At 36.3% G+C, this 26,329-nt stretch overlaps 1 protein-coding gene across 4 annotated transcripts in view; it reads right to left on the reverse strand.

Moving 5' to 3' along the window:
• AHCTF1 (AT-hook containing transcription factor 1) overlaps positions 1-26,329 on the reverse strand; it is an 86,506-nt gene that overhangs the window by 11,931 nt on the left and 48,246 nt on the right. For 2 of the 4 annotated variants that reach the window (XM_055419745.2, XM_055419747.2), the window contains exons 17-31: positions 25,436-25,529; positions 23,889-24,012; positions 23,675-23,731; positions 22,641-22,787; positions 21,896-22,083; positions 15,303-15,447; positions 15,091-15,222; positions 14,281-14,431; positions 13,680-13,830; positions 13,244-13,351; positions 9,275-9,467; positions 7,304-7,507; positions 6,225-6,639; positions 2,375-2,486; positions 364-461 (exon numbers count right to left, since the gene is read on the reverse strand). In XM_055419745.2, coding sequence (XP_055275720.2) covers positions 364-461; positions 2,375-2,486; positions 6,225-6,639; positions 7,304-7,507; positions 9,275-9,467; positions 13,244-13,351; positions 13,680-13,830; positions 14,281-14,431; positions 15,091-15,222; positions 15,303-15,447; positions 21,896-22,083; positions 22,641-22,787; positions 23,675-23,731; positions 23,889-24,012; positions 25,436-25,529 — 2,319 coding nt within the window. The remainder of the gene's footprint in view (positions 1-363; positions 462-2,374; positions 2,487-6,224; positions 6,640-7,303; positions 7,508-9,274; positions 9,468-13,243; positions 13,352-13,679; positions 13,831-14,280; positions 14,432-15,090; positions 15,223-15,302; positions 15,448-21,895; positions 22,084-22,640; positions 22,788-23,674; positions 23,732-23,888; positions 24,013-25,435; positions 25,530-26,329) is intronic. The other 2 variants (XM_088845510.1, XM_055419746.2) reach the window with 1 other exon arrangement.

Raw genomic sequence — 26,329 nt, forward strand, 5'->3', positions numbered from 1 at the left:
TTGGCTGTAAGTTATCACAAACAGAATAAATATGGAAGTAACCCTGTGTAGATACCTGAAACCCAGAAGGTCAAAAAACAGGTATACAGTCTTGGGTCAGGACTGGTAATTTACTTTTTTTCCTCTTTAACTATGTCCACTCTAAGACTTCTACTGTTAGAACTACAGAGTGTTTTATAAGCAACCAACTGCTCTGATAGCTGACACGCTTCCTCAGAATTCTATTTTTAGCTAGGGAAACAACTGGAGAGGCATGACAGATAACAGTCTGGATTGTTATCCAGTTTCTTTTGCCCTAAGAATAGAACACTTTTTAGACAAAACACTAAAGTGAAATGATTCTGAATTCAAAATAATACATACATTTATTGTTACCTGCTCTAATTGCAGAGGTACAGGTTTCAACAGAGACCAGTCCTTCGTCTAAAACAGGTACTGTGGACTTCAGGGTGAGGAGTTCCCTTCAGGAAGAGAAACATATACTTCACTGTGTAATAAGGCCACATCTGCTCTGACCTGCTTTAACCCTACCCCAACTCCTACTTTTCCCTCTACTGATGAAAACCAAGGTTCAGAGAATATACAATGCAAGTTCATTCTGAATAATACTATACAATTTACAAGTGAATTTAGTAACAAGCAATGTTGTATTTGTTTTTCTTATTTTCTAATATTTTACTTTGTTGAAAACAATGGCACAACCCTAAACTACAAATAAAATGATTTTAAAATGCTGGTCTTATGTATAAATTATACGGATGTCAATTTTTAATTATCGGTGGCCACATTCTTCAAATAAATCCATCAAATATTATGGACATTTTCCCTATAAACTCAGTAGATTCAATATTTTAAGGCCAACTGGAAAAAGTATGATAAATGACTCAGAATGGGAGACCAATGTAACCTCTATTAATCTACGTGACAAAAGTTCTAGGAAGAGTTGACAGTGGTCCCTTTGTATTCTGAGGTGGCCTTCCCCTGAAGCCAACTAAAGCATGCTGATTTTTTAAATGGGACAAATAAATTATAAAGAAAACATATGCATTTGGAATATGTACACATTTATTTATAATTATATTTGTAAGACTTATCTCAATCACTATGTTTACAGTAAGGATAACCACGAACCAAAACAAGTTTACATTTAAAAAGGAACTAGCTTGCCAAGATGTTGAATATTTGCCTAGACTGTCACTGATGAAGGCAAGTTTCTGATCAAGTGACTGCTTTTTGATTTGTTGTTGCTGTAATCCACTGAACCCATTATAATTTATACTAATTTTCATTAAAAATTTTAAAACCTTAGAATTAAACAACAATCTTGATGATCCTTTCGTACTATCTTCTCCCTCCTTTTCCACGAAGGACTGGCAAAGATTGCAGTTACCACATTTCTCTCTCAGAAGTGAAGAATGACTAAGTTCAATGAATGAGAGGTGACAATTATAATACTGATTTTTTTATGGGTGGTTAGTGAAATCACTCTCAGAACTTACAGTGAAGCATTTACAGTATCTTAAATTGTCATGTTTTATATGGGTTAATCTTAGTAAATTATACCCTTACAACTTCTTGATAATTGAAGCTGCAACTTTTTATTGTATTCTCTACAATGGCATTACTCCAAAGTGCTGATATACAGTGTCCAGTCTTGCAATGAGATAAGGAGTTTATGCCAGAAGGTCAATCAATTACCTCAATGATTAGTTCAGCTAACTTCCAAAAAGGCTATTGATAACTATTTTAATAGAAGCTGCTATCTTGCTGCAGACCATAAAGTCTTCAGTTAACTGGCATCAACTTTACTAGTCCACATTAGCACTGTCCTACATCACCTAGTATACTGGCTGAATGTGTAAGTGCTAAATGAAACTGAAAAACTGGGAGCATAGGAGTTCAAGCTGTCACTGCACTGAAAAACAATAACTTCTAACTTGAGCCTTGTAGCAACCAAATGGCAAGGATCAACACTGCCTCTGAACCATCTCCCTTATGATCTGCCTTGGTGCTATAGGATACATACCAGATTACTCTGAGACCACTAAAAGCAAGAGAGCATGGAAGAATGTGTGGCCATTGTTTTTCAACAAAAATAATATTCTTTGGTGATTCTAAAGAGCTCTGCCTCAATTTATCACATCTCTACATGTTTAGGAAACATCTGGTATCATTTTATAGTAACTAATAAATAACACTGAGTTGTACAAATGAATTTCTTACATAACAGATACAGTACCGAAACGGAAATGACAGAGACAAAGAAAGATCTAAATAAGAGCTAATCTATGCACGGAACAAATACCAATATTTACTACCGTTTCACAGCTTCATTAAACTTTATCAATATTTGAAATTTTTTCTATAAACTTACTCTTCACAGACTGATGGTACACAAACTCCTTGAATGGGGCTTAAGTGATTTAATTCTGAAAGTACACCCTCCACAACTAAGCCATCCTTTGTTTCTGCATCTTCTAAAGTGCCTGTAAATAATACAGTTAAGAATATATATATTTACTAAATGTTTAACAATTACTTACAGTCTTGGCTTATTACTTTTTAATAAGTTGTTGGGTCTACTTTTTTGTATACTTTGAGTTTATTCCTTTGGCATCAGACTACCAGTTCCTTCTAATTCTCTGAGCCTAGGCCAAACCCCACTCCACCCCCGTCTTTCATCTATAACTAATACTTTTGGCCTAATGGGTTAGTAACTAGCTGAGCTAGTAAGATTCAAATCTAGCTGATTTCACTCTAAAGTCTGTGCTATATAATCCCCCCCACAAAACAATAAAAATGTCTATTTGAGACTGCCTCATCATTTTAGGACTAATCAATGAAAATACTATATTCATTGGAAGGACTGATGCTGAAGCTCCAATACTTTGGCCACCTGATGTGAAGAACTGACTCATTTGAAAAGACCCTGCAGCTGGGAAAGAGTGAAGATAGGAGAAGGGGATGGCAGAGGATGAGATGGATGGATGGCATTACTGACTCAATGAGTTTGAGTACTTAGTAGCCTCCGGGAGTTAATGATAGACAGGGAAGACTGGCGTGCTGAGGTTCATGGGGTCGCAAAGAGTAATACATGACTGAATAACTGAACTGAGTGAATGCCAATAACATCCTCATCAAACAGTTACCATTCAAATATTTTAGTGGAACACAGCACATCAAAAGAGTATGTGACTTCTACAGATGTTATTTAGAAAGACAGTCCTAAATTCTTAGATTATGATTATACAGTGGAAGTGACAAATAGATTCAAGGAATTAGATCTGATAGAGTGCTTGAAGAACTATGGATGAAATTTCGTGACACTGTACAGGAGGCAGGGATCAAGACCATCCCCAAGGAAAAGAAATGCAAAAAGGCAAAATGGCTGTCAGAGGCAGCCTTACAATAGCTGTGAATAGAAGAGAAACAAAAGGCAAAGGAGAAAAGGAAAGATATATCCATTTGAATGCAGAGTTCCAAAGAATAGCAAGGAAAGATAAGAAAGCCTTCCTCAGTGATCAATGCAAAAAAATAGAGGAAAACAACAGAATGGGAAACACTAGAGATCTCTTTAAGAAAATCAGAGATACCAAGGGAACATTTCATGCAAAGATGGGCTCGATAAAGGACAGAAATGGTAGGGACCTAACAGAAGCAGAAGATATTAAGAAGAGGTGGCAAGAATACACAGAAGAACTACACAAAAAAGATCTTCACGACCCAGATAATCATGATGGTGTGATCACCAACCTAGAGCCAGACATCCTGGAATGCAAAGTCAAGTGGGCCTTAAGAAGCATCACTATGAACAAAGCTAGTGGAGGTGATGGAATTCCAGTTGAACTATTTCAAATCCTGAAAGATGATGCTGTGAAAGTGCTGCACTCAATACGCCAACAAATTTGGAAAACTCAGCAGTGGCCATGGGACTGGAAAAGCTCAGTTTTCATTCCAATCCCAAAGACAGGCCATGCCAAAGAATGCTCAAACTACCACACAACTGCACTCATCTCACATGCTAGTAAAGTAATGCTCAAAATTCTTCAAGCCAAGTTTCAACAGCTTGAACTGTGAATTCCAGATGTTCAAGCTGGATTTAGAAAAGGCAGAGGACCCAGAGATGAAATTGCCAACATCCACTGGATTATCGAAAAAGCAAGAGAGTTCCAGAAAAACATCTATTTCTGCTTTATTGACTATGCCAAAGCCTTTGACTGTGTGGACCACAACAAACTCTGGAAAATTCTTAAAGAGATGAGAATACCAGACCACCTGACCTACATCTTGAGAAACCTGTATGCAGGTCAGGAAGCATCAGTCAGAAGTGGACATGGAACAACAGACTGGTTCCAAATAGGAAAAGGAGTACGTCAAGGCTGTATATTGTCACCCTGCTTATTTAACTTACATGCAGAATACATCATGAGAAACGCTGGGCTGGATGAAGCACAAGCTGGAATCAAGACTGCGGGAGACTATATATAAATAACTTCAGATATGCAGATGACACCACCCTTATGGCAGAAAGTGAAGAAGGACTAAAGAGACTCTTGATGACAGTGAAAGAGGAGAGAGAAAAAGTTGGTTTAAAATTCAACACTCAGGAAACTAAGATCATGGCATCTGGTCCCATTACTTCATGGCAAATAGATGGGGAAACAGTGGAAATAGTGAGAGACTTTATTTTTGGGGGCTCCAAAATGACTGCAGATGGTGAATGCAGCCATGAAATAAAAAGACGCTTGCTCCTTGGAAGAAAAGTTATGACCAATCTAGATAGCATATTAAAAAGCAGAGAATTAAAAAGCAGAGACATTACTTTGCCAACAAAGGTCCATTTAGTCAAAGCTATGGTTTTTCCAGTGGTCATGTACGGACATGAGAATTGGACTATAAATAAAACTGAGTGCCAAAGAATTGATGCTTTTGAACTGTGGTGTTGGTGAAGACTCTTGAGAGTCCCTTCGATTGCGAGAAGATCCAACCAGTCAATCCTAAAGGAAATCAGTCCTGAATATTCATTGGAAGGACAGATGCTGAAGCTGAAACTCCAATACTCTGGCCACCTGATGCGAAGAATTGACTCATTTGAAAAGACCCTGATGCTGGGAAAGACTGAAGGCAGGAGGAGAAGGGGATGACAGAGGATGAGATGGTTGGATGGCATCACCGACTCAATGGACATGAGTTTGAGTAAACTCTGGGAGTTGGTGATGGACAGGGAGACCTGGCATGCTGTGATTCATGGGGTCGCAAAGAGTCGGACACGACTGAGCAACTGAACTGAACTGAAGCTTGTTAAATCTGTGCAGGAGTAAGAAAGATAAAAATAGACTGTTTTCTGATCCACCAATTCTAAGCAGTCTCTCCCCTTTCTTGTGTTCCACTGGTTCCTACTGTGTCTCCCAGCATAGCATTTATCAAACTGCATTGTACACACTTGTTTGATATAATCCACAATCCACTCCAGTGATCTTGCCTGGATAATTCCATGGACAGAGGAGCCTGGCAGGCTACAGTCCATGGGGTTGCAGAGTCAGGCATGATTGAGCAACTCACTCACTAGACTTTACATTACATGCAGGCAAGTGCCACGGCTACTTAGTTTACCCTTAACATCTAGCATATTTTTATTCTTTATCCTCTACTTTACTTATCCTTAATACCTAACACGCACACAAAGTAGGACCCTGTCCATTGCACAAGATTAGGGGCTCAAACATTTTTTGATAAATGAATATAAAAACAATTCATGGGTCTTTGCACATTTATTTTCACTTTCTAGTGATTATTTTAGAGGTAAGGGTGGAGAGCAGAATGAACTTCCTGTTTTCTGAGCAGCTTTCTAGAAAGTTAAGGCTGCTGGATGGGTAAGTTAATCTAGTCTGTAAAGGTAGTATTATTATTTCTCATAACTATAGGAAGACCTTAAGTCACACTGATATTTGACATTGGTTCCTTGATCATTACTGTTCTTTTCTAAATTTCATTTCCAAATGAAAATAGAACACACATTAAGTTCTCTTCTCAAACCTCATACATACTTATAATGAAAGTTTGTAAGTGGAAAGAATAAGATATGTGTACTATGGCTAGAACCTACTGTGCTATGATCATGTAATTATTTAACCCTGTTGCTTTTCTTATGGTAGAAAACCTTCTACTACAAATTTTACTGAAGGATATCAATGGCTATTTGAATATCTGGGATGAGTCCTTACCCATTTGTTTCTCTGGCTCTGGAGGAGTTACTCCTGATTCAAGTGTATCTTTATCACTGTTCTTCTCAGTCTGTTCAGTTAAATTAGTAATCAGCTCAGTTGAAGAGCTCACTGACTTAGAGGCTATCAAAATATCTTCAAAGTCTTCTGGTAATGGAGCATCCTGATACTCTAAGGTAGTCTGGTCTGATTTGGTGGAAGTATTGCTATTTTCTACGCTCACATCCAGTTTCTCCAAACTTTGTGAAGTTGTATCCTGTGATCTGACAGCCATTTCTTCATGGTCCTTTTCAGGGCTATCCAGGGGAAAAGATGTTGTCCTATCTTTGTTCTTCAGCCATTCAGTTTCTGCTGGAGCTCCACATTTATGTAAAGATGCAGTAATAAATGTTTTTGCTTTGCTGTCATCTACAGCCTGTTAAGTAAAGAGTTTGGAGAAAAAAAATTTCACTAGTAAAAATCAGTCTAACTTATCCATCCCAATCATATCCACCCTTTCCATGTTCTGTTTATCTCCAAATTCTTTTTTCCATCAAAACTTACTCTAAATCCATTCTCCTCAGACTGATGATTAAAAGTTAATGACTGTTAATGATTCTCTGATTAGTAATAGATCAGTACTTCCAAAAGACTAAAATACAGAATAGGCAAGATGCCCAATAACCACCAATGGGTTCCTATTAACCTACTGTGAAGCTCTAAAGACATACCCTCCCAAACAGACAACAAACTAGGAACTTACTAAGAGAAGCAGTATAATACAGGTTAAAAAACAAAGATATTACAAAACAAACAAACAAAACCAACCATGGAGCTTAATTCCAATCCCATTTCTTCCATCAAGTAACTATGTGGTTATAGACAATTTAACTTGAGCTTCTAGCCCTATTTTCTTCACCTGTAAATGATAGGTTTGGCTTAGCCAAGGCCCTAAAGTTTCTCTCTGAACTAATGTTTTCTGATTTTATGACTATGTGCAAGACTGTATATAAAAATCTATAGTGATATCATTTACACAGATAGGAGCTGAATATATTCTTATTAAGAAGTCCTTTTGTTCCAACTATTATCAAACTTACTCCAGCAGACCATTTCGTGGTTATGCCTTCTTCCATGAACGAAATTCTAGTTTCTTTGAGTCGTAAAGGAGGAGTAAGAGATCTTCCAGGCGACAGAGAGGGAGATGCTAAAGGTGTTGTTCGAAGACCAGACCTTAGGATGGACTGAGGAGTGAACTCGGCAAATCCAGAGGAAGTAACTGACATAGCCAAAGTCTTAGCTTTCTATGAAACAGAGCAAATGGAATTCACTATTAGTGTTTGTAAAAGACACTTACGTAAGGAGAGACAGAGCCAAATGAGTGGCAATGGTGACTATATTCTCATCTCCAATAAAAACATCAATAAGTATTATTATAGATTACTGAAAAGACAACATAAAATTCTACTCAGAGCTTTCTATTTATAAGGCGACAAAACATAAAATTGCATCCATAATCATTCGAAACCTTGATTATTCCTAGGTTTAAGTTCAACTTAAAAAATAAAGTGCTGATATAAGATAATTATTTAACTATTGCTTAGAAAACTTTAGTAGGTGATACCGTGTGATGAACAGAACCTAGTTTAATTATAGCAAGCTAATCTAAATTAATAAGACTGACTTTAAGAATGTTTTAGAAAAAATATAATTTCATTACATGAATCCAATAATAAATGAATTACTTACAAGAATTCTGATGGTTTACTACAATGATTACAAATAATTAGCAGATGAACTAGTTAGCAAAAACAATTTCCTCACTTAACCTCTTCCCTAAAGGACTTGTAAACAAATTACTGGATCCTTTTAGATTATTAAATTCTATTAGATCCATCGTAAGATTATATTGATTTTGTTCCTAGATTCTTTTTGGTAGCAAGTACAAAATTACTCCCTCATTTAATTTCATTTGAACTTAACGGCAGATTATATAAAATATGAGTGTTTTTCTATAGAAAAAAAGTTAGAAATACTATACTGGATATTAAATATTAGGAACTAAATCTTAGCAACCATCTTTTCAATTTCTTTTAATAACTATTTCAGGAATAGCATTTATTGAAGTATCTTTTATCCAGTTTGAAAAACAAGAATTCCTTGGCTTCACTTTAAACGCTGGATATCCAGAAACAATTGAGGAAAAAATAAATAAAAGTTCTGGGACTCAATCCAGAACACCGGACAAGGAACTTGCAGACAACGTATGTGAAAATGGCTGTCTAACCAGTCCATTCTAAGGGAGATCGATCCTGGGTGTTCATTGGAAGGACTGATGCTAAAGCTGAAACTCCAATACTTTGGCCACCTCATGTGACGAGTTGACTCACTGGAAAAGACTCTGATGCTGGGAAAGGTTGGGGGCGGGAGGAGAAGTGTGGGGGAGGAGAAGGGGACGACCCGAGAATGAGATGGCTGGATGGCATCACTGACTCTGTGGACATGAGTTTGGGTGAACTCCGGGAGTTGGTGATGGACAGGGAGGCCTGGCGTGCTGTGATTCATGGGGTCGCGGAGAGTTGGACACGACTGAGCGACTGAACTGAACTGAACTGAACGGGAAGGTAAAAATCCACTGTTACCAGTCATCACAAGTTTAGCTGTAGTTTCTCTGCTAGTAATTTATCAGAAAGGGTGAAGGAAAAAGCAATTTCCTACTGATAGTAGGAAAGAGTAACACTTTATAATTTTACTGAAGGAGCTAGAATTTTAAAATAAAACTTAAAAAAATGTTAAGAATGAGAAAGCACTGATGAGAGAATAGCAAAATGGTATCCGAAAAAAAAAACCACAAGAACATGAAAGCATTTTTCAAAGAAAAAAGGTTAATTTATAATACAGTAAGCATTTTGGAAACATATCCACAGAAAAAAGGGAAAATAAAGGCTTAAAACCCCTATTACCCAGATATGTCAATTATAAATAGTTTTATTTCTCTCTGCTATTTGTAAGGAACTTCCTAGCTTCACTATGAATACTACTAGATGCTAGATATGTAATATAATACTTACCTTAACAACAAGAGGAGTTTCAAGTAAATGTAATTCTGAAGCCCTGGAGGGATTCTGATGTGATCCTTTTAATTGTGAACTTACTGGCAATGAACTAGATGCCAGGGACCAACGAGACCTTGTGGGGCTTTGTTGAATAAACTCCAAACACTGAGAGGGCTGGGGGACAGGATGAACAACCAAATCCAGCAGTCTGTAATCACAGTATACATATAAATAGAAAAATCCCAGTAATATATTTGAGTTATATTGAAGAAACAAAAAGAATTAGTATCCCATTTAATTATGCAAACTTCTATATTCATTGGTAAATATAACTATATGAAAATATAAATTCAGGCAAGTATATTGTCTGTAATGCCACCCTTAGTTTCAAAAATCAGAATTAATTCAGTAGTGAAAAAAGAGAATTATGAAACCTAGATAGCAATTTGATCATGCTCCTGCTGCTGCTGCCACTAAGTCACTTCAGTTGTGTCCAACTCTGTGCGACCCCATAGACAGCAGCCCACCAGGCTCCTGTCCCTGGGATTCTCCAGGCAAGAACACTGGAGTGGGTTGCCATTTCCTTCTCCAATGCATGAAAGTGAAAAGTGAAAGTGAAGTTGCTCAGTCGTGTCCAACTCTTCGCGACCCCATGGACCGTAGCCTACCAGGCTCCTCTGTCCATGGGATTTTCCTGACAAGCGTAATGAAGTGGGTTGCCATTTCCTTCTCCGATCATGCTCCCCACCCCGCCAAAAGGAGTTATAGCCCTCCTCCCTCCCTTAACCAATATTTACTGAGCCTCTCTCTGTGCCAAGCATTTATTTTCAAATGAGGACAAACTGTTAATGATTCAAGCACTCAAGAAAACAAGGTAATGCTTCCCTACCAAGCCATTCACTGCAATTCACTTTCATCAACGTAGAAATTCCTTTCACCTTCATGTAATGTACATAATGAATACTGGTTTATTTACCTTTATGGCTCGGATCACTACACTTAGCAACCACAGGAAATATTAGTTTTCTCAAATTAATGAGGTCAGTAGCAAAAGAGAATCCCAGGACTATACTCAATGGTTTTTTTTCTACAGTGTCCTGGACATTCTTATCATATCAAATTATAAAAATGATCTCATTAATGACTTGTATTAAGTATGCATAGTCCAAACAGCTTAAAAACCTAATTTACAAATAAATAAACTTGAAGGTGAAATTTTCAGATTACAATTTTTGTGGACCATTTATAAACATACGGTCACTCCTTTCCCAATTTCCTAATAGTTTATTTTATGGCTACATTCTTAGCAACAAAAACAATACCCCAAGATGCCTATGTGATTCAGCTGAGAATAACCAGAAAAGTACATTTGGTGCCCAGAAATAATAATTTCTTGTTGCTATGCATTCTTTGCCATTCTATCCTTTAAGTTCAAGATTTTTGTTGCGAGAGATGGCAGACAACAGAAACCATAGTTGCTTCAAAACAACTTATTATGCGGTGGGGAAATATTTACAGGAAGTGTTTTCTTCCTCTAAATACAGCATCTTTGCATTTGTTATTCTGTACTAAGCACAGCTCTGAGATTTCTACCAAACCAAGAATATTTAATCAGGTTGCTAGACATTTCTTTCTCTATTGTCTTCTGATTCTTCTTTCCTTCTCTACTTCATTTGCATTCAAATTATATATTTGTAAACTTCTGCTCACTTTTTTATTGAGCTATCCCAAATAGGTATTTTGTTAAATGGCTTGCACTGGGCTGAAATTTATGTTTAAGATGCCTATTTAGGAAAGATTATTTCTCAAAAGCAAGGTCTGTGCAACAAGTGGTATACCTACTGAGTAAAAGCAAAATTTTTATACTAACAAGACTTGATGTGTTTAAAAGATATCAAGAAAAAATTTTTTGATTGTTTTCTGAAGAAAGTGTTAAATATCACATTCCGTTTCATTCGTTCCGTTCTGTCGCTCAGTCGTGTCCGACTCTTTGCGACCCCGTGGACTGTAGCCTACCAGGCTTCTCCGTCCATGGGATTCTCCAGGCAAGAATACTGGAGTGGGTTACTGTTTCCTTCTCCAGGGGATCTTCCCGACCCAGGGCTCGAACCCGGGTCTCCCGCATTGGAGGCAGACGCTTTAACCTCTGAACTACCAGGGAAGCCCAAACATCACATTAGGTCTTTCATTTCCTCAACAACTTTTTGACCATGATCCAAGTAGGATTATACACATATATAAAACATGAGTTACATAAAACGGCATTTAGCCTTACTATATTCAGTGCCCATTGATATTATCTATGCTAAGCCACAATCCATTAAATTTTACTTACACTAACGCACACCCAATTTGAAAAATATAGAAGCAAGAAGTGGAATGATTTTTATAAAAGATAAATATTCATACCTCAATCAGCTCTATCAGTTCTATATGTGTTAACACTGGCTTTAAAGGATTCTCATAAATCCTTAGGCCATTAGTAGGCCTGAATGCTTATTATCTCTTCCTTCTTGAATTGCAGACCAGTTGAACAGTAAAGTGTTTGCCTACAATGCGGGAGACCCGGGTTCAATCCCTGGGTCAGGAAGATCTCTTGGAGAAAGGAAATGGCAACCCATTCCAGTATTCTTGCCTGGAAAATCCCATGGATGGAGAAGGCTGGTGGGCTACAGTCCATGGGGTCGCAAAAAGTCGGACATGACTGAGTGACTTCACTTTCACTTTCAAGTACAAAGAAACTGTGACTTGTGGGAAAAATACCAAAACTATTGGTAAAAAAACCATGTCAGTGATAATGACTTCTATTTGAAGCAACCTTCTCACCATCTCACCATCTCCTTATGGTAATAAAGGAAAGGAACCTCAATTTAATAAAATCTAACCCAAAAAAGGGAAAATCCTTTCATGATTTGAAAAGATGTTCATTATATATACTACAAATGGGTTGAGCCCAACTGTTTTTAGTTGTTAACTTATTCTGAGTACCTTTATTCTTAGTATCAAAACTATTTCAACAAAATTATGTCATTTTGTCACAGATAAATTGTAAAAAGTCAAAAATTTTCAACAATTATGGTCACATTCTTAAAGAGAAAGAATTATTACATTAAGAGATACTTTTTGTACTCTGTTGTTGATGATTATGAACACTTCTCCACTCTCCAGTGCTTTTAAATAAAATAAGCAACCACAGTTCCATCTTGGATGCAAAATTTCAATTTAAATATTTACTTTTCTAATAACCATAGGTTTAAGAAATAAAAGTATTGTTGTACTAAAGCCACTTAAGACATTTTAGTAGGTTCAGTTAAATAGGAACAAGTTTTAAGAAGCCAACCAAGATTAGCTGGGATTAAAAAAAAATAACCATCATTCATGGGTCTGAATCAGAGATTTAAGAAAATAATAATTTATTTTGCTTATGATTTTAATACAACAAAGTTTGCTTTTCTTTAAGCAGTCTGAAATCATTAAGCAAAATTCTAAGTAGATTATCAGCTAATGTAAAATTCCTTAAAATTACTATAAAACTGCCCAAATTATTATTTTTAAAGGAAGCATTAAAACTGCCTTCAAGAATTTAAAACAGTATTTATTAAGACTTTAAAGATAATTTTAAAATTATAGTGTAACTATTAAGTATCATCTCACACTGGCAGACTGACTATCATCAACAAGTCTTCAAATAATAAAGCGAAAGAGGGTATGGAGAACAGGGAACCCTCTTACACTGCTGGGAATGTAAATTGGTATAGTCACCATGGAAAACAGAATGGAGCTTCCTTAAAAAATATATAATGGACATATATATAATATACATATATATAATTGAATTAGTCAAAAAAAGGAATGAAATACTGCCATTTGTAAGCAACATGGATGAACCTAGAGAATACCATTACTAAGTGAAGTAAGACAATATCGTATCAGTGTAATTCTTGTCTAACACTGTCTTTTAAAAGTGATTAAATAAATTCTTACCTAGAAATTCTTTGTGATGCCTTTGTAATTGGTGTTCCAACAAATGCCTCAGGCAGCTCTGGATCTGGGAGAGAATATGCTACAGGAGATGGTTCCTCTACTTTAGGACTACAGAGAAAATAAAAATTTAGCTTCTGATTATGTATCACAAAGAAGACTAAATTATCAATACAAACACTGTAAGAAGGGGAGGTTAGATGGGAGGGGGGCTTTTTTTTTACCATGCATATTTCTGTTTATTTACCAGTAACAATGAACATAACTGGTTTCAAATTTAAGAACAAAGAATGTTCTTCTTGCAAGAAAAGTAGACAACACAAAACATTTTTCCTACATACACTAATAAGCTCTAAGGCTGGACTGTTTATGAATGCAGCTGATAACCCAGGGAAGATTATCAAGTAGCATGATTGTAAAAGGTGTAAGAAAAACATACCTATTGTAGACAGAGATGCTATTTTCAGGTTCATTACTTGCCCAGACCTCTCCAATTTTAGATAACACATTATTGATGAAAGTAGATCTTGTTAACACAGTCCCGGTTACAGCCTGCTTTGGAACTGCTGATAATGGTTTTGGTCTAGAAACTGTGAAACAAAAAAGGTAGTATTTAATTTAATCTCTAACACCAGCATTTTAAAGTAGATAGACTAATACGGTAAAGTGATTGGAGAAAACAAAACATTAGTAGTTAAAATTATATTTGGTTTAGCAATATATATGCAGGAATTTAACAATTTTGGCTTTTAGGAGATGGTGAAATAATTGTTCTATATGTTTTCTAAAAGTTAGCAGTCTTCAAATGAAATCAAGAGTTCTGTCACTCTGTACTAAATAAACTAGAAAGTTTAAAAGTTCCAAGGAAGCTTTCGATTTCTTGGCGTAGAACCACCAGTAAAAAAACAAAACCACAATGCATCACTGTGATGAATCAAAGCAAAATTCAGCTAAACAGAAGATAACAAAGGTTTCAGAAGACAATTATTCAATATCTTTTCCAGTGCAATATTTTAGGGCATTTTTCAATGAAATCTTACCTTCTCGAAAAACTGATGATACTGACAGATGGTAAGGTTTTGCTCGCTCAACGGCTAATTTTCGCTGGACTCTAGGAAGAATTTTCCCATACTGGTCTATTATAGAATTTCGAGTCACTGATCTTTCTCGTAAACGAGGATCACGATCATTCTATAGAACATAACATAACTGGTAAAAATTTAATCTTCAAAAATGTTAGGTGCTATGTCTACTATTTACTATTTGAAATATAATTACGAATACACAAGAATACCTTCCTCCTTTCTACATACCCATTCTTCCAAACCAAAGACATCATACACACAACCTAACTGCTTCATGAATTCTTACCCATCAATAAATTCCAAGTCTTTCCTTCCCAGCCTTGATTATTTACAATAAAAGCAATGATTTTCATTTACTAAGCAACATGTTGCATCACACACATCATTCTGTGCATCCTCAATTGTGCATTTTACAATTAAGGAAACCAAGGTTCACAGAGTGTCCAAGCACACAGAGCCAATGAACAATTAGTCCAACCCCTAAAGTCCATGCTTTTTGCACTATTTATTTCCTACTATTGTCCTCTACCAATTGCTATTTTCCCTCAGTGAGTAAAGTAGTTAGTCTGACAAGACTGTGGGCAGATACCTAAACAGAAATGGCACATATAAAAGAACTGGATAAGTAACAACACCCTGTTTGTCAATTCTGCTACAGAAAGTGAGGATTTTCTAAATTTAAGATTATACAAAGCTCTTACATAATGAAGTCATCTGTTTTCCCTATTCTCTTGTCCCCCCATAATAAAACAAGTTCAACTGTACCATAAGATTAATCTTCAGAGTCTGGTTCAGCTTCAAGGCAGGAATATAATTGGCACGCTGCAAATGATGAACTAAAAGGAATTCATGATTCTGAACACTCGCACTGGACTGTAAAAATCTCACCAAACACTCCTAGAAAGAACAAAACAGATTTGTAAGCTATTAACTTATCCTGAATTTCCAGATATAAGTTTACACAGACAAATCATTACCTGCTCAGTGTCTGTAAATGGTAGCTTCAGTAAATCCTCCATTAAGCCCATCTCCTGACAGACTTCATATGTATGCTTGAGCAGCTCCTCTATATTCAACCTATTAGAATGTTGTCGCAGTAAAGTCCAGGCCTCTACCATGCACCTGAAATCAATATTTATCAAAGTTTAGTTTTAGAAAAGCTATTTAAAATGTTCAAAACAAGACATCCACCTGAAGAATCCCAAAGATACTTTGTGTGTGCATCTTAGTCATGTCTGACTCTTTGCGACCAACATGGACTGTAGCCTGCAAGGCTCCTCCATCCATGGGATTTCCCAGGCAAGAACATTGGAGTGAGCTGCCATTTTCTCCTCCAGGGGATCCTCCCAACCCAAGGATCAAACTGGTATCTCCTGCACTTGCAGGTGGGTTCTTTACCAGTGAGCCATCTGGGAAGCCCCAAAAGATACTATGTACATATTATTTAAAAGTACTTTAAAATTTTATTGAATACTAATCACTGTGAAGTAGTAAAGAAAACAAGGCATCTTTAAATACTTTATCATAAAATGTTGACTATTCCATGTAATTTATCGAATATTCCAACAGAAATAAAAAACAGAATTGTTGTATGGATAGAGAATGGTTTTGAGTGTATGGGTTGTCTACTCTTGTGATCAGGTAGGTAAATGGGAGCTGCAGCTCACTGCCGCTGCCCAGCATCATTAGAGAAAATCATACTGCATATAGTTAGCTTAGGAAAAGATCAAATTCAAAGTATGCTTACTACTTCATATATGCATATTGCTTTGCACCATTTTAAAGTTGAAAAAATTATAAGGTGAAGCAGCGTCAAGTCAGGGACCATCTGAACCCAAGAGTTCAAGAAGACAAAAATCTAATGCAATCTGGACAGAACTGAAATAGTCAAGTGAGGTTCTTAAGAAAGTGACACTGAGAATGAGAAGAGTAGAAAAGAAAATGAGCAAAGACCTAGAGACAGAAACAGCATACTGTGTTTATGGGAAAGTATAGGACTTAGCTTAGTAAATCTTAGTAAGAAGATTTTGGCTTATCTACAGCAAGATCTTGGAGAAGGCAATGGCAAGCCACTCCAGTACTCTTGCCTGGAAAATCCCATGGATGGAGGAGCCTGGTGGGCTGCAGTCCACGGGGTCACTCAGTCGGACACGACTGAGCGACCTCACTTTCACTTTCACGCACTGGAGAAGGAAATGGCAACCCACTCCAGTGTTCTTGCCTGGAGAATCCCAGGGACGGGGGAGCCTGGTGGGCTTCCGTCTATGGGGTCACACAGAGTCGGACACGACTGAAGTGACGTAGCAGCAGCAGCAGCAGCAACTCTCATATGCCTACTACTCTCCTGCTCCTCATGGCAGGAAGGCACAAAGTCATTAACAGCAGTAAGAAAATCACTTCAATTGATGAAAGGCTAAAAACTAGCGTGCTAACAGTAAAGTTAAGAAATGCATGGGGGTTCTTGGCAACACAGCAAGAAGACAGCCTTAGAAACACTCCTGTAACAGGCTCTAAAAATGATAGATCAAATATAAACAGTCTTTTGAAATGGATCATGGAGATCATAATAAAAAAAAAATTAAGAAATGTAAACAAGCAACTACTGATTTCCAGTGATTAGTGTAAAACTTAAAATATTAGGAAAAGATGAATCATAAATAACAGAAAGTTGTTGTAGCTATATTAACAATTACTCATGATGAAGGTTATTCTACAATAAGAGATTAAGGTCATTAAAAAATAATTTTAAACTCTTATGTACCTAATACTGTATTCAAAACACAAAAAGTTAGCAGTATTATAAGGAATAGACACATATGTATTAGAGGAGGCAACATGCAAACGTTTCTTTCTTATTCATTTTTTTTTTAGTTTATTTTTGGTTGCGCTGCAAGGCATGCAGGATCTCAGTTTCCCAACCAGGGATCAAAGCTCACTCCCTGTCGTGGAAGTGAGGAATCTTAACCACTAGACCACCGAGAATTTCAGCAAACCTTCCTTCAGTCAGTTGAGTTCAATCACTCAAAGAGTCGTGTCCAGCTCTTTGCGACCCCATGGACAGCAGCACGCCAGGCTTCCCTGTCCATCGACAACTCCCAGAGATTGCTCAAACTCATGTCCATTGAGTCAGTAATGCCATCCTACCATCTCGTCCTCTGTCGTCCACTTCTGCCTTCAATCTTTCCCAGCATCAGGGTCTTTTCCAATGAGTCAGTTCTTTCCAACAGGTGGCCAAAGTATTGGAGCTTCAGTTTCAGCATCATTCCTTCCAAAGAGTATTCAGGACTGATTTCCTTTTAGGACTGACTGGTTGGATCTCTCCAACTGACTGTTGGAGTCTTCTCCAACACCATAGTTCAAAAGTATCAATTCTTCTGCGCACAGTTTTTTAAACTCCAATGCTCACATTCATACATGACTACTGGAAATACCATAGCTTTGACTAGACGGACCTTTGTTGGCAAAGTAATATCTCTGCTTTTTAATATGCTGTCTAGGTTGGTCATAACTTTTCTTCCAAGGAGCAAGCGTCTTTTAATTTCATGGTTGCAGTCATCATCTGGAGTGACTTTGGAGCCCAAGAAAATAAAGTCTGTCACTGTTTCCATTGTTTCCCCATCTATTTCCCATGAAGTGATGGGACTGGATGCCATAATCTTAGTTTACTGAATGTTGAGCTTTAAGCCAACTTTTTCACTCTCCTCTTTCACTTTCATCAAGAGGCTCTTTAGATGTTTGCTTTCTGCCATAAGGGTGGTGTCCTCTGCATATCTGAGGTTATTGATATTTCTCCCAGCAATCTTGATTCCAGCTTGTGCTTCTTCTAGTCCAGCGTTTCTCATGATGTACTCTGCATAGAAGTTAAATAAGCAGGGTGACACTATACAGCCTTGACGTACTCCTTTTCCTATTTGGAACCAGTCTGTTGTTTCATGCCCACTTCTAACTGTTGCTTCCTGACCTGCATACAGGTTTCTCAAGAGGCAGGTCAGGTGGTCTGGTATTCCCATCTCTTTCAGAATTTTCCACAGTTTATCGTGACCCACACAGTCAAAGGCTTTGGCATAGTCAATAAAGCAGAAATAGATGTTTTTCTGGAACTCTCTTGCTTTTTCCATGATCCAGCAGATGTTGACAATTTGATCTCTGATGACTCTGCCTTTTCGAAAACCAGCTGGAACATCTGGAAGTTCACGGTTCACGGATTGCTGAAGCCTGGCTTGGAGAATTTTGAACATTACTTTAATAGCATGTGAGATGAATGCAATTTTGTGGTAGTTTGAGCCTTCTGTGGCATGGTCATGAAAACTGACCTTTTCCAGTCCCGTGGCCACTGCCGAGTTTTCCAAACTTGCTGGCATACTGAGTGTAGCACTTTCACAGCATCATCTTTTAGGATTTGAAATAGCTCAACTGGAATTCCATCACCTCCACTAGCTTTGTTCACAGTGATGCTCTCTAAGGCCCACTTGACTTCACATTCCAAGATGTCTGGCTCTAGGTGAGTGATCATGCCATCGTGATTATCTTGGTCGTGAAGATCTTTTTTGTACAGTTCTGTGTATTCTTGCCACCTCTTCTTAGTATCTTCTGCTTCTGTTAGCCATACCATTTCTGTCCTTTATTGAGCCCATCTTTGCATGAAATGTTCCCTTGGTATCTCTAATTTTCTTGAAGAGATCTCTAGTATTTCCCATTCTATTGTTTTCCTCTGTTTCTTCGCACTGATCACTGAGAAAGGCTTTCTTATCTCTCTTTGCTATTCTTTGGAACTCTGCATTCAGATGGGTATATCTTTCCTTTTCTCTTTTGCTTTTCACTTCTCTTCTTTTCACAGCTATTTGTAAGGCCTCCTCAGAGAGCCATTTTGCTTTTTGCATTTCTTTTTCTTGGGGATGGTCTTGTTCCCTGTCTTCTGTACAATGTCACAAACCTCCGTCCATAGTTCATCAGGCACTCTTGTCTATCAGATCGAGCCCCTTAAATCTATTTGTCACTTCCACTGTATAATTATAAGGGATCTGATAGGTCATACCTGAATGGTCTAGTGGTTTTCCCCCCTTTCTTCAATTTAAGTCTGAATTTGGCAATAAAGAGTTCATGATCTGAGCCACAGTCAGCTCCCGGTCTTGTTTTTGCTGACTATATAGAGCTTCTCCATCTTTGGCCGCAAAGAATATAATCAATCTGATTTTGGTGTTGGCCATCTGATCCATCTGTAGATCACATTATGCAGTCACAATGCAATTAAGAGAGAAAATAATTTTTTAAACCTGTATTTGTACATTAAAGCTTCTAAATAATAGGGAAAGAAAAAAATCATTATGAAAATTAAAAATACTTAGGAAAAAATAATAATAAAATTGTGGGATGATGCCAAAGTAATATGTAAAACATTCAGATTTATATTTTTATGTTAGTAAAGATAAACGGTTGTAAATGAGAAACCAACTTGAGTTAAAAAGCACAGCAGAATGAAACATAAAGAAAGTGGAAACAATAAAGATAATGATTCAGTTCAGTTCAGTTACACCTATACAAAAAGGTTTTCCACCTCTCTTGTACTTCTATTTTACTAAGACTGAATATGTAATGTTAAGAGCTGAAAATCTCAAACTGTTACTTTGAGGCTATCGTGTACTGTGCATCATGATTACTCTTAGGTAAACCCATTTGCCATAACTGTGATGGTATGTCCATAAAAGAAGCTCATGTAACTGAAAAGCTACCAGCATAAAGGTTTCACAGAAAGAGAAAGATGATCTTAATAAAGAAGAGGTGGTAGAGGATACAGGCAGGAGTTAGGCTGGAAAGTTAAATAAATGATGCAATGATGGTTAACTCAAGAAGGTTCAATCTACCACCCTTTACTGGGTTTCCCTGGTGGCTCAGACCATAAAGAATCCCCCTGCAATGCGGGAGACCTAGGTTCGATCCCTGGCTTGGAAAGATCCCCTGGAGAAGGGAACAGCTACCCACTCCAGTACTCTTGCCTGGAGAATTCCACGGACAGAGGAGCCTGCCAGGCTACAGGCCATGGGGTCGCAAAGAGTCAGACACAACTGAGCAACTTTTACTTTCATCACTATTTACTAATGATTTACTACTTGCAATTGTAATAGTGCTTGTGCCATTTAACTAAACCTCAAAACGTTGAAAAGCGGTCATTATTAACCCAGGAGGAAACCTGGGCTCAGAAAGGATAATTTAACTGATTCTGATCATATTTCAGAATGTAGCAGAGTTCAGGTATAAATTCAGATCTATCTGAGTACAAAGTCTGTCAACTGTTAAAATCAGTAACTATTCCAACATTGTCATTTTAAAATGTAGATTAATTAATATAAATTCACACAACAGCTAGAAAACCGAACAACACCTCAGTGATTATTTTAAACACTTACTGAATTTGAAAACATGCTATATCACAAATGGCATTCTGAGTGCCCCTTTGTTTTAACTTCTGCACTTACTGTAAAGGACACTTAATGATTTTATTTTTCTGGAGACTAGATAACCAAGGCTTTACTGTACTTGAGAAATACAGTTTTGAAATTACATTATATAAAGATTGCATTATTGTAAACATCATCAAATACTAGAACTCTTTAACCCATTTATTAAACATTTATGTTCTTTAGCTTCTTTAACTTTTTGTTCTTATATTCATTCTTGATTTATTCAGCTGAGCCAAATACTTGCTGAGCCAATTTTTGCTAACCAAAATTATTTCAACAAGTACTTTTAGCAGTTCATTACTTTTGAGGCCATTGTTAAGTTTCAACGTCTAACAAGTCTATTATTAAATTGCAGATCTGTCTGAAATGTAAAGATTCAATCCTCTTTCTTCAGAGATGTGTGGTTCATAAATGACAATTTGGAGTGAGAAGTGGCCAATTTTTAAAAATATAAAGAAAATACAAAATGACTCAACCATTAAGATTCAACAAAAAACCAGTATGAATTAAATAAAAATAGTTACAATCTAAGAAAGTCCAGTCCCAAACAAGTTTCCCAACTACATAGGTATTAAGAAAAACCAATAACCAGACCACTGTATTTCCAATCATGCCATTTAATTCTCAGTTAGTATAAACATGACAAATATAATTATTATAGCAACTGTGTATTGCTATAATGCAACAACAAAATTTAAGAACTGCAACACCCAAGCAACCAAGACTAACAGAAATATCAGTACCATCACTGGAATATACCGTCAAAGAATATATTTAATCAATTTAGCATAAACTTCATTCTTTCTCTATTTCTGGCTGCTTCTCAGCATAATCAAACCTCAACTGTCCACGGAGAAAACTGTCAATACTGCCAGGTAGAAACCAACATAATTTTTAAACCTCAGTCTGATTTCCCCTTTTACTCATTACTTCTTTTATTCATCTTATTCTAGGTAAAAGGTGCTTTACATTCTTCTCAGTGATGAAAGATGAAGAACATAAGAATACTGTGCAATGTAACCAAGTCAAAATATATATTGCTCTATTTCATCAGTTCCATTTTATTAATACATGGCCAAGAGTTCGATTGTACTTTCAAAACAGGTACTTACCTATTAAAAAGCAAAACAGTGAGGTGAAGGATAACATCTCTACCACTGGACACTGTTGGCTTCATTGTCTGAATATATCTGAGGGCTTGTCTGTGTTCACCCTGACTCATGAAGGCTTCAATAATCTTTGAATGTTGCCATGACACAGGTTTTGCAGTAGCCGGGTGAAACAGAAGATCCAAACCACTCTGCAAAAATGACCATGAAAACTGGTAAATAAAATATAATGCTTTGCACTTCGAAAAAAAAAAAAAAGGCAATATACTAAACCTACGCAAATTAAAATAAAACCAGTTTAAATATATCTGAAAATATCTACTTTAATGTACTGTATATTTTATTTTAAATAAAAGCCTTATCAAAAGCCTCATACTTTTGAGATCTTATCAAGTGAGTATATAAATCTTTCCATCACCAATTTCATACATCAATGTCAAATTCTGGCTTCTCTGGTTCACCCAACACACCAAATATATCTGTAACATAAAAATCACTATATTTGCACTCCTGGTAAATGTTTGTATGTTTCCTTCTTTAGACGATAAGGCTCTTGGGGTTCTAAACTATTTTATCTTTGTATATTCTTATTGCCTGAAATGGTGCTTGGTGAAGGTACTGATTAAACTGAATCCTTAAAATACCTCTGGAAGTAGACTGTGTCATATCTTTAATATTAAATGCATTTTTCCTAAAATTCTAATAGTTTACAAAAGCTTAACATTCTAAATGAACTATACAGACTTACCTCATAGTCATTATGATCAATCAGCCAAAACCCTTGAATAAGTTTAACTTGGCCCCAAGAAATGGCAAAGGCAGTTGGAAATGATTCAATGGAAGTATCCGTTTTGTTTGGAAAGGAATACATAATATCAAGAAGCAAATAAATAGTCTTTAAAAATAAAGAGGATTAAGGACAATAAACAAAAAGAAAAACTCCTACATACATATCTGCAATAGGTAACAACAGAAGATACCAGAAAAAAGGCTTAAGACAGTTTTATTAAATATCGGTACAGCCAACCCCCAACCAACTTCATTCATTCTGTATTAAGTACTACAAAGGTACTTTGTCCCCTGGAGGAAGAAATGGCAACCCACTCCAGTATTCCTGCCTAGAGAATCCCCATGGACAGAGGAGCCTGGTGGGTACAGTTCATAGGGTCACACACGACTGAAGTGATTTAGCACACGGGCACCATAGGAGATGAACTACAGCATACTTTCTTCATAAAGTTAGCAGATTAACAAATGTTAGAAACAAAGCCATAGATGAAATTCCAGTTATCCAGCAAACCCTGGCAGTGTAAGCACACACATTACTTATTTTATAAATTATGAATAAAACTATGCATTTTGACTAAGATATAGACATTAGTACAAAAATCTTATTTAAGAGACCACAAGGCCTACCTAGGTAATTTAAGCTAATGCATGAATTAATGCATTCCCATCCAGCACATAAAATCTCATAGAGAATGACCACTTGCTAGCAATGTTCTAGAGCTGTCTTTAACTTCGGTAATGTCTTGGACACATTTGAATATGATAAGAACCAAGAACTGTATCTCTAGAAAAATAAACATAAAAATTTTGCGTAGTTTCAAGGTTAATGACAGACCATCTGAATCCAACCAACAGGTCCTGGATTAAGAATCTTTCCTTTAAACAAATTCAAATGTGAAACTGAGATTGGATTAGATGCATAAGGGTCCTACTACTCTGACATTGTATGATTTTGGTAATATGTGAATTACTTGATAAAATTTTAAAGGATACAACAGAATGCTTGCTTGCTTCAGTAATGTTGTCTAGCAGGTATATGTCAAGTAACGCCTATTAAAAAAAAATTTAGTGCATTTTACATATTCATTCATTCATGCTCCTTGTTTTTCCCAAGCCAATGCCAGGTATGAAAAATCCAAATTAAGCATTCCTCCCGCTCCCAGCCCAACTTTTGAGACTAAATGATATCATGTTATCACAAACCTACATGTAGACTAGTAGGAGGATATTTTCCTGTGCCTCCTTCATCCCGTTTCCACAATTTCTCGACTCGATCTCCTAACTGAGAAATCATTCCATCAATCATCAAGCAATCAGGGTTCCACTTCCCTCTGCAATAAGGGTAACATTAAGGATATTGAGCATTAGTGCTAATTATTATTATCAAAACAACCAGCACCAAACTCTTAAAAGTAACAATCTCAACTATCAAAGGCAGAAGAAATTTGAGGACAGGAGCCCATCATGAGAAATCTGGACATAAAGTAAAGTTAGTCAGATAAACCCTGAAGAAGTCAGTTAGTGAAGGTCAGGTTCCAGGGGAGAAAGTGGTCTAGTCAGCAAAATGCTGTTTACTTTTTACCATCTTGAGAAAATTACCAAAGAGCAAGACACCTCAGTATAAATACTTACTGTACTTCAAAGTCAAAAAGTTTTACTTTCAGTTTTATCACCTGGACTAGTTTTTAAACTTCATTAATTCCCTAATATATATTATTGAGTACATACAGGTGATAAGCAGATACTGACCCTGTGTGTTTCCTCATCTAATATTAATAACAACAGTAGCAGTTACTACTTATTGGATGAAATTTTCTTGAATGAGGCACTGGAAGAAGTGCCTTGCACATATTTTATTTCCTCTTTATATTTACTTTATACTGACTTTATAATTTGTGACAAATAGGATTAGAAAGTTTATCCAACCTGCTCAAGGACATACATTTAGGAGATAACAGATCTAGAAAATTTAAATACACCTTAGAAATTTCCCAAGTCCATGCTCACTATCCTAGATTAGTTATTCTAATCTAATCCTAGATTAGATTCTGGATCCTCTAACTATGCACAACTTTGTACAGGTTTCCAAGTGATTCTGACAACAAACCTGGAATCAAGGTTTGTGAATAACTGCTCTGAATGTTATAATCCACTCTACAATTCTGTCATTCCAACTTGAGGAAGAAGGCTATTTATAATTCCAAGGTAGAGTCAAGGCTGTAAAACATTACTCTTTTTTTTTCTTTTATTACTTTTATATCTTTATTTCAAAGGACCCAACCACATATGTATTTAAGGGGAAGGGGGAGTTTATATTTAAAGAAAAGAGAGATAAAGGCAATAAAGAAAAAAATGGATTAAGTGCTGAAATGCAAATATTAATGGAAAGAATGTAAAATAACTAATATGATATATTTTTGGCTTTAATAACAGTTGCTTCAAGTCTTCTGAATAAGAATTCTCAGGAAAAATGTATACTTATAGAATCTCCTCCAATAAATCAATCATGTGGTAAACAGATTTAGGAAATAATAAATAGCTATGTTCAAATTCTAAAATAAAGATGTCAACAGTAGGTCAAGGCAAACACTACAACTAAAATAATAATGCTGGTGACAAATTCATATACTTTACTGAGAATTCCACCCCTTTAATCTTTTTTTTATAACATAATGAATTCTATTCTGAGAAAGCTTTGATTTCTTATACAAGTAACTTCTAAATTGGTTTTTGAAGGCTCTGGATGTACTATACCTTGATGAACGCTCACACTTCTGTCGACGACTGGTGTAGTAATTCTGAATTACGGGGTAGTTGTAGCATAACCTTGACAACTGCACAGCATCATCTAGATGTTTTATAAGAGTTGGAAGAAAAGCTAGTAATATTTCCGAAACACTCCCCATAAACTTAAGGTTACATAATTGATATTTTATTACAATTTTATGATGTTCTTTAAATTGCAGGCTCCTTAAAGTAATAAAAGAACACTGCACACCCCTTTATTAACAGACGCATAAATGAGAAAACTGAGTGTCTCAAGTAAGTCTTGTAACAACAGGATGCCAGCTAAAGACCCTGGAAGAACTATTTCAGAAAATTATTTTACCCCCTTAGGCACAAATGATAATCTAAATGTAAGCAAATCACTATCTGTTCAAGTAAAAATCTAAGAGAATTATGAAAGAATAAGATCAACAGTAATTATGCACAGTGGCAGATACACTTCTGTAAGTCTGTGAATCCTGGAAATACAAGAAGTTGGAGGCTTTTGTTCTACACAAATGCAGTAAAAGTCAAATTCTCTAATTCCTGGTATTAGCATGAATTATTAGATAAAACTGGGTAAGTAATTGATGGCAAAAAGTATTGGTTTATAACCATATTAAAAGAACCTTGAAGAGAAAAAGATGGACAAATTAGATTTTAAACTCATACTTCTATGGATCTAAATTATAACTGGTGATATCACTGAACCCATCTTCAGAAGCCATGTTTTGTCAAATGTTCTTTTTTTTAACCCAACAAACATGCATGCAACACCTGTGTATCGGCATGGGGTGAAGCACTGAAGGCACAAATAGAACACAAGAAAAGAAGGGAAGAATAAAAGAAAACACAGGAGAGTGGCAGAAGAAAGGAAACCCC

Source organism: Moschus berezovskii, chromosome 17, assembly GCF_049115385.1.
Source record: "Moschus berezovskii isolate FMDL1 chromosome 17, NW_MosBer_1.0, whole genome shotgun sequence".
Taxonomy (NCBI): Eukaryota; Metazoa; Chordata; class Mammalia; order Artiodactyla; family Moschidae; genus Moschus; species Moschus berezovskii.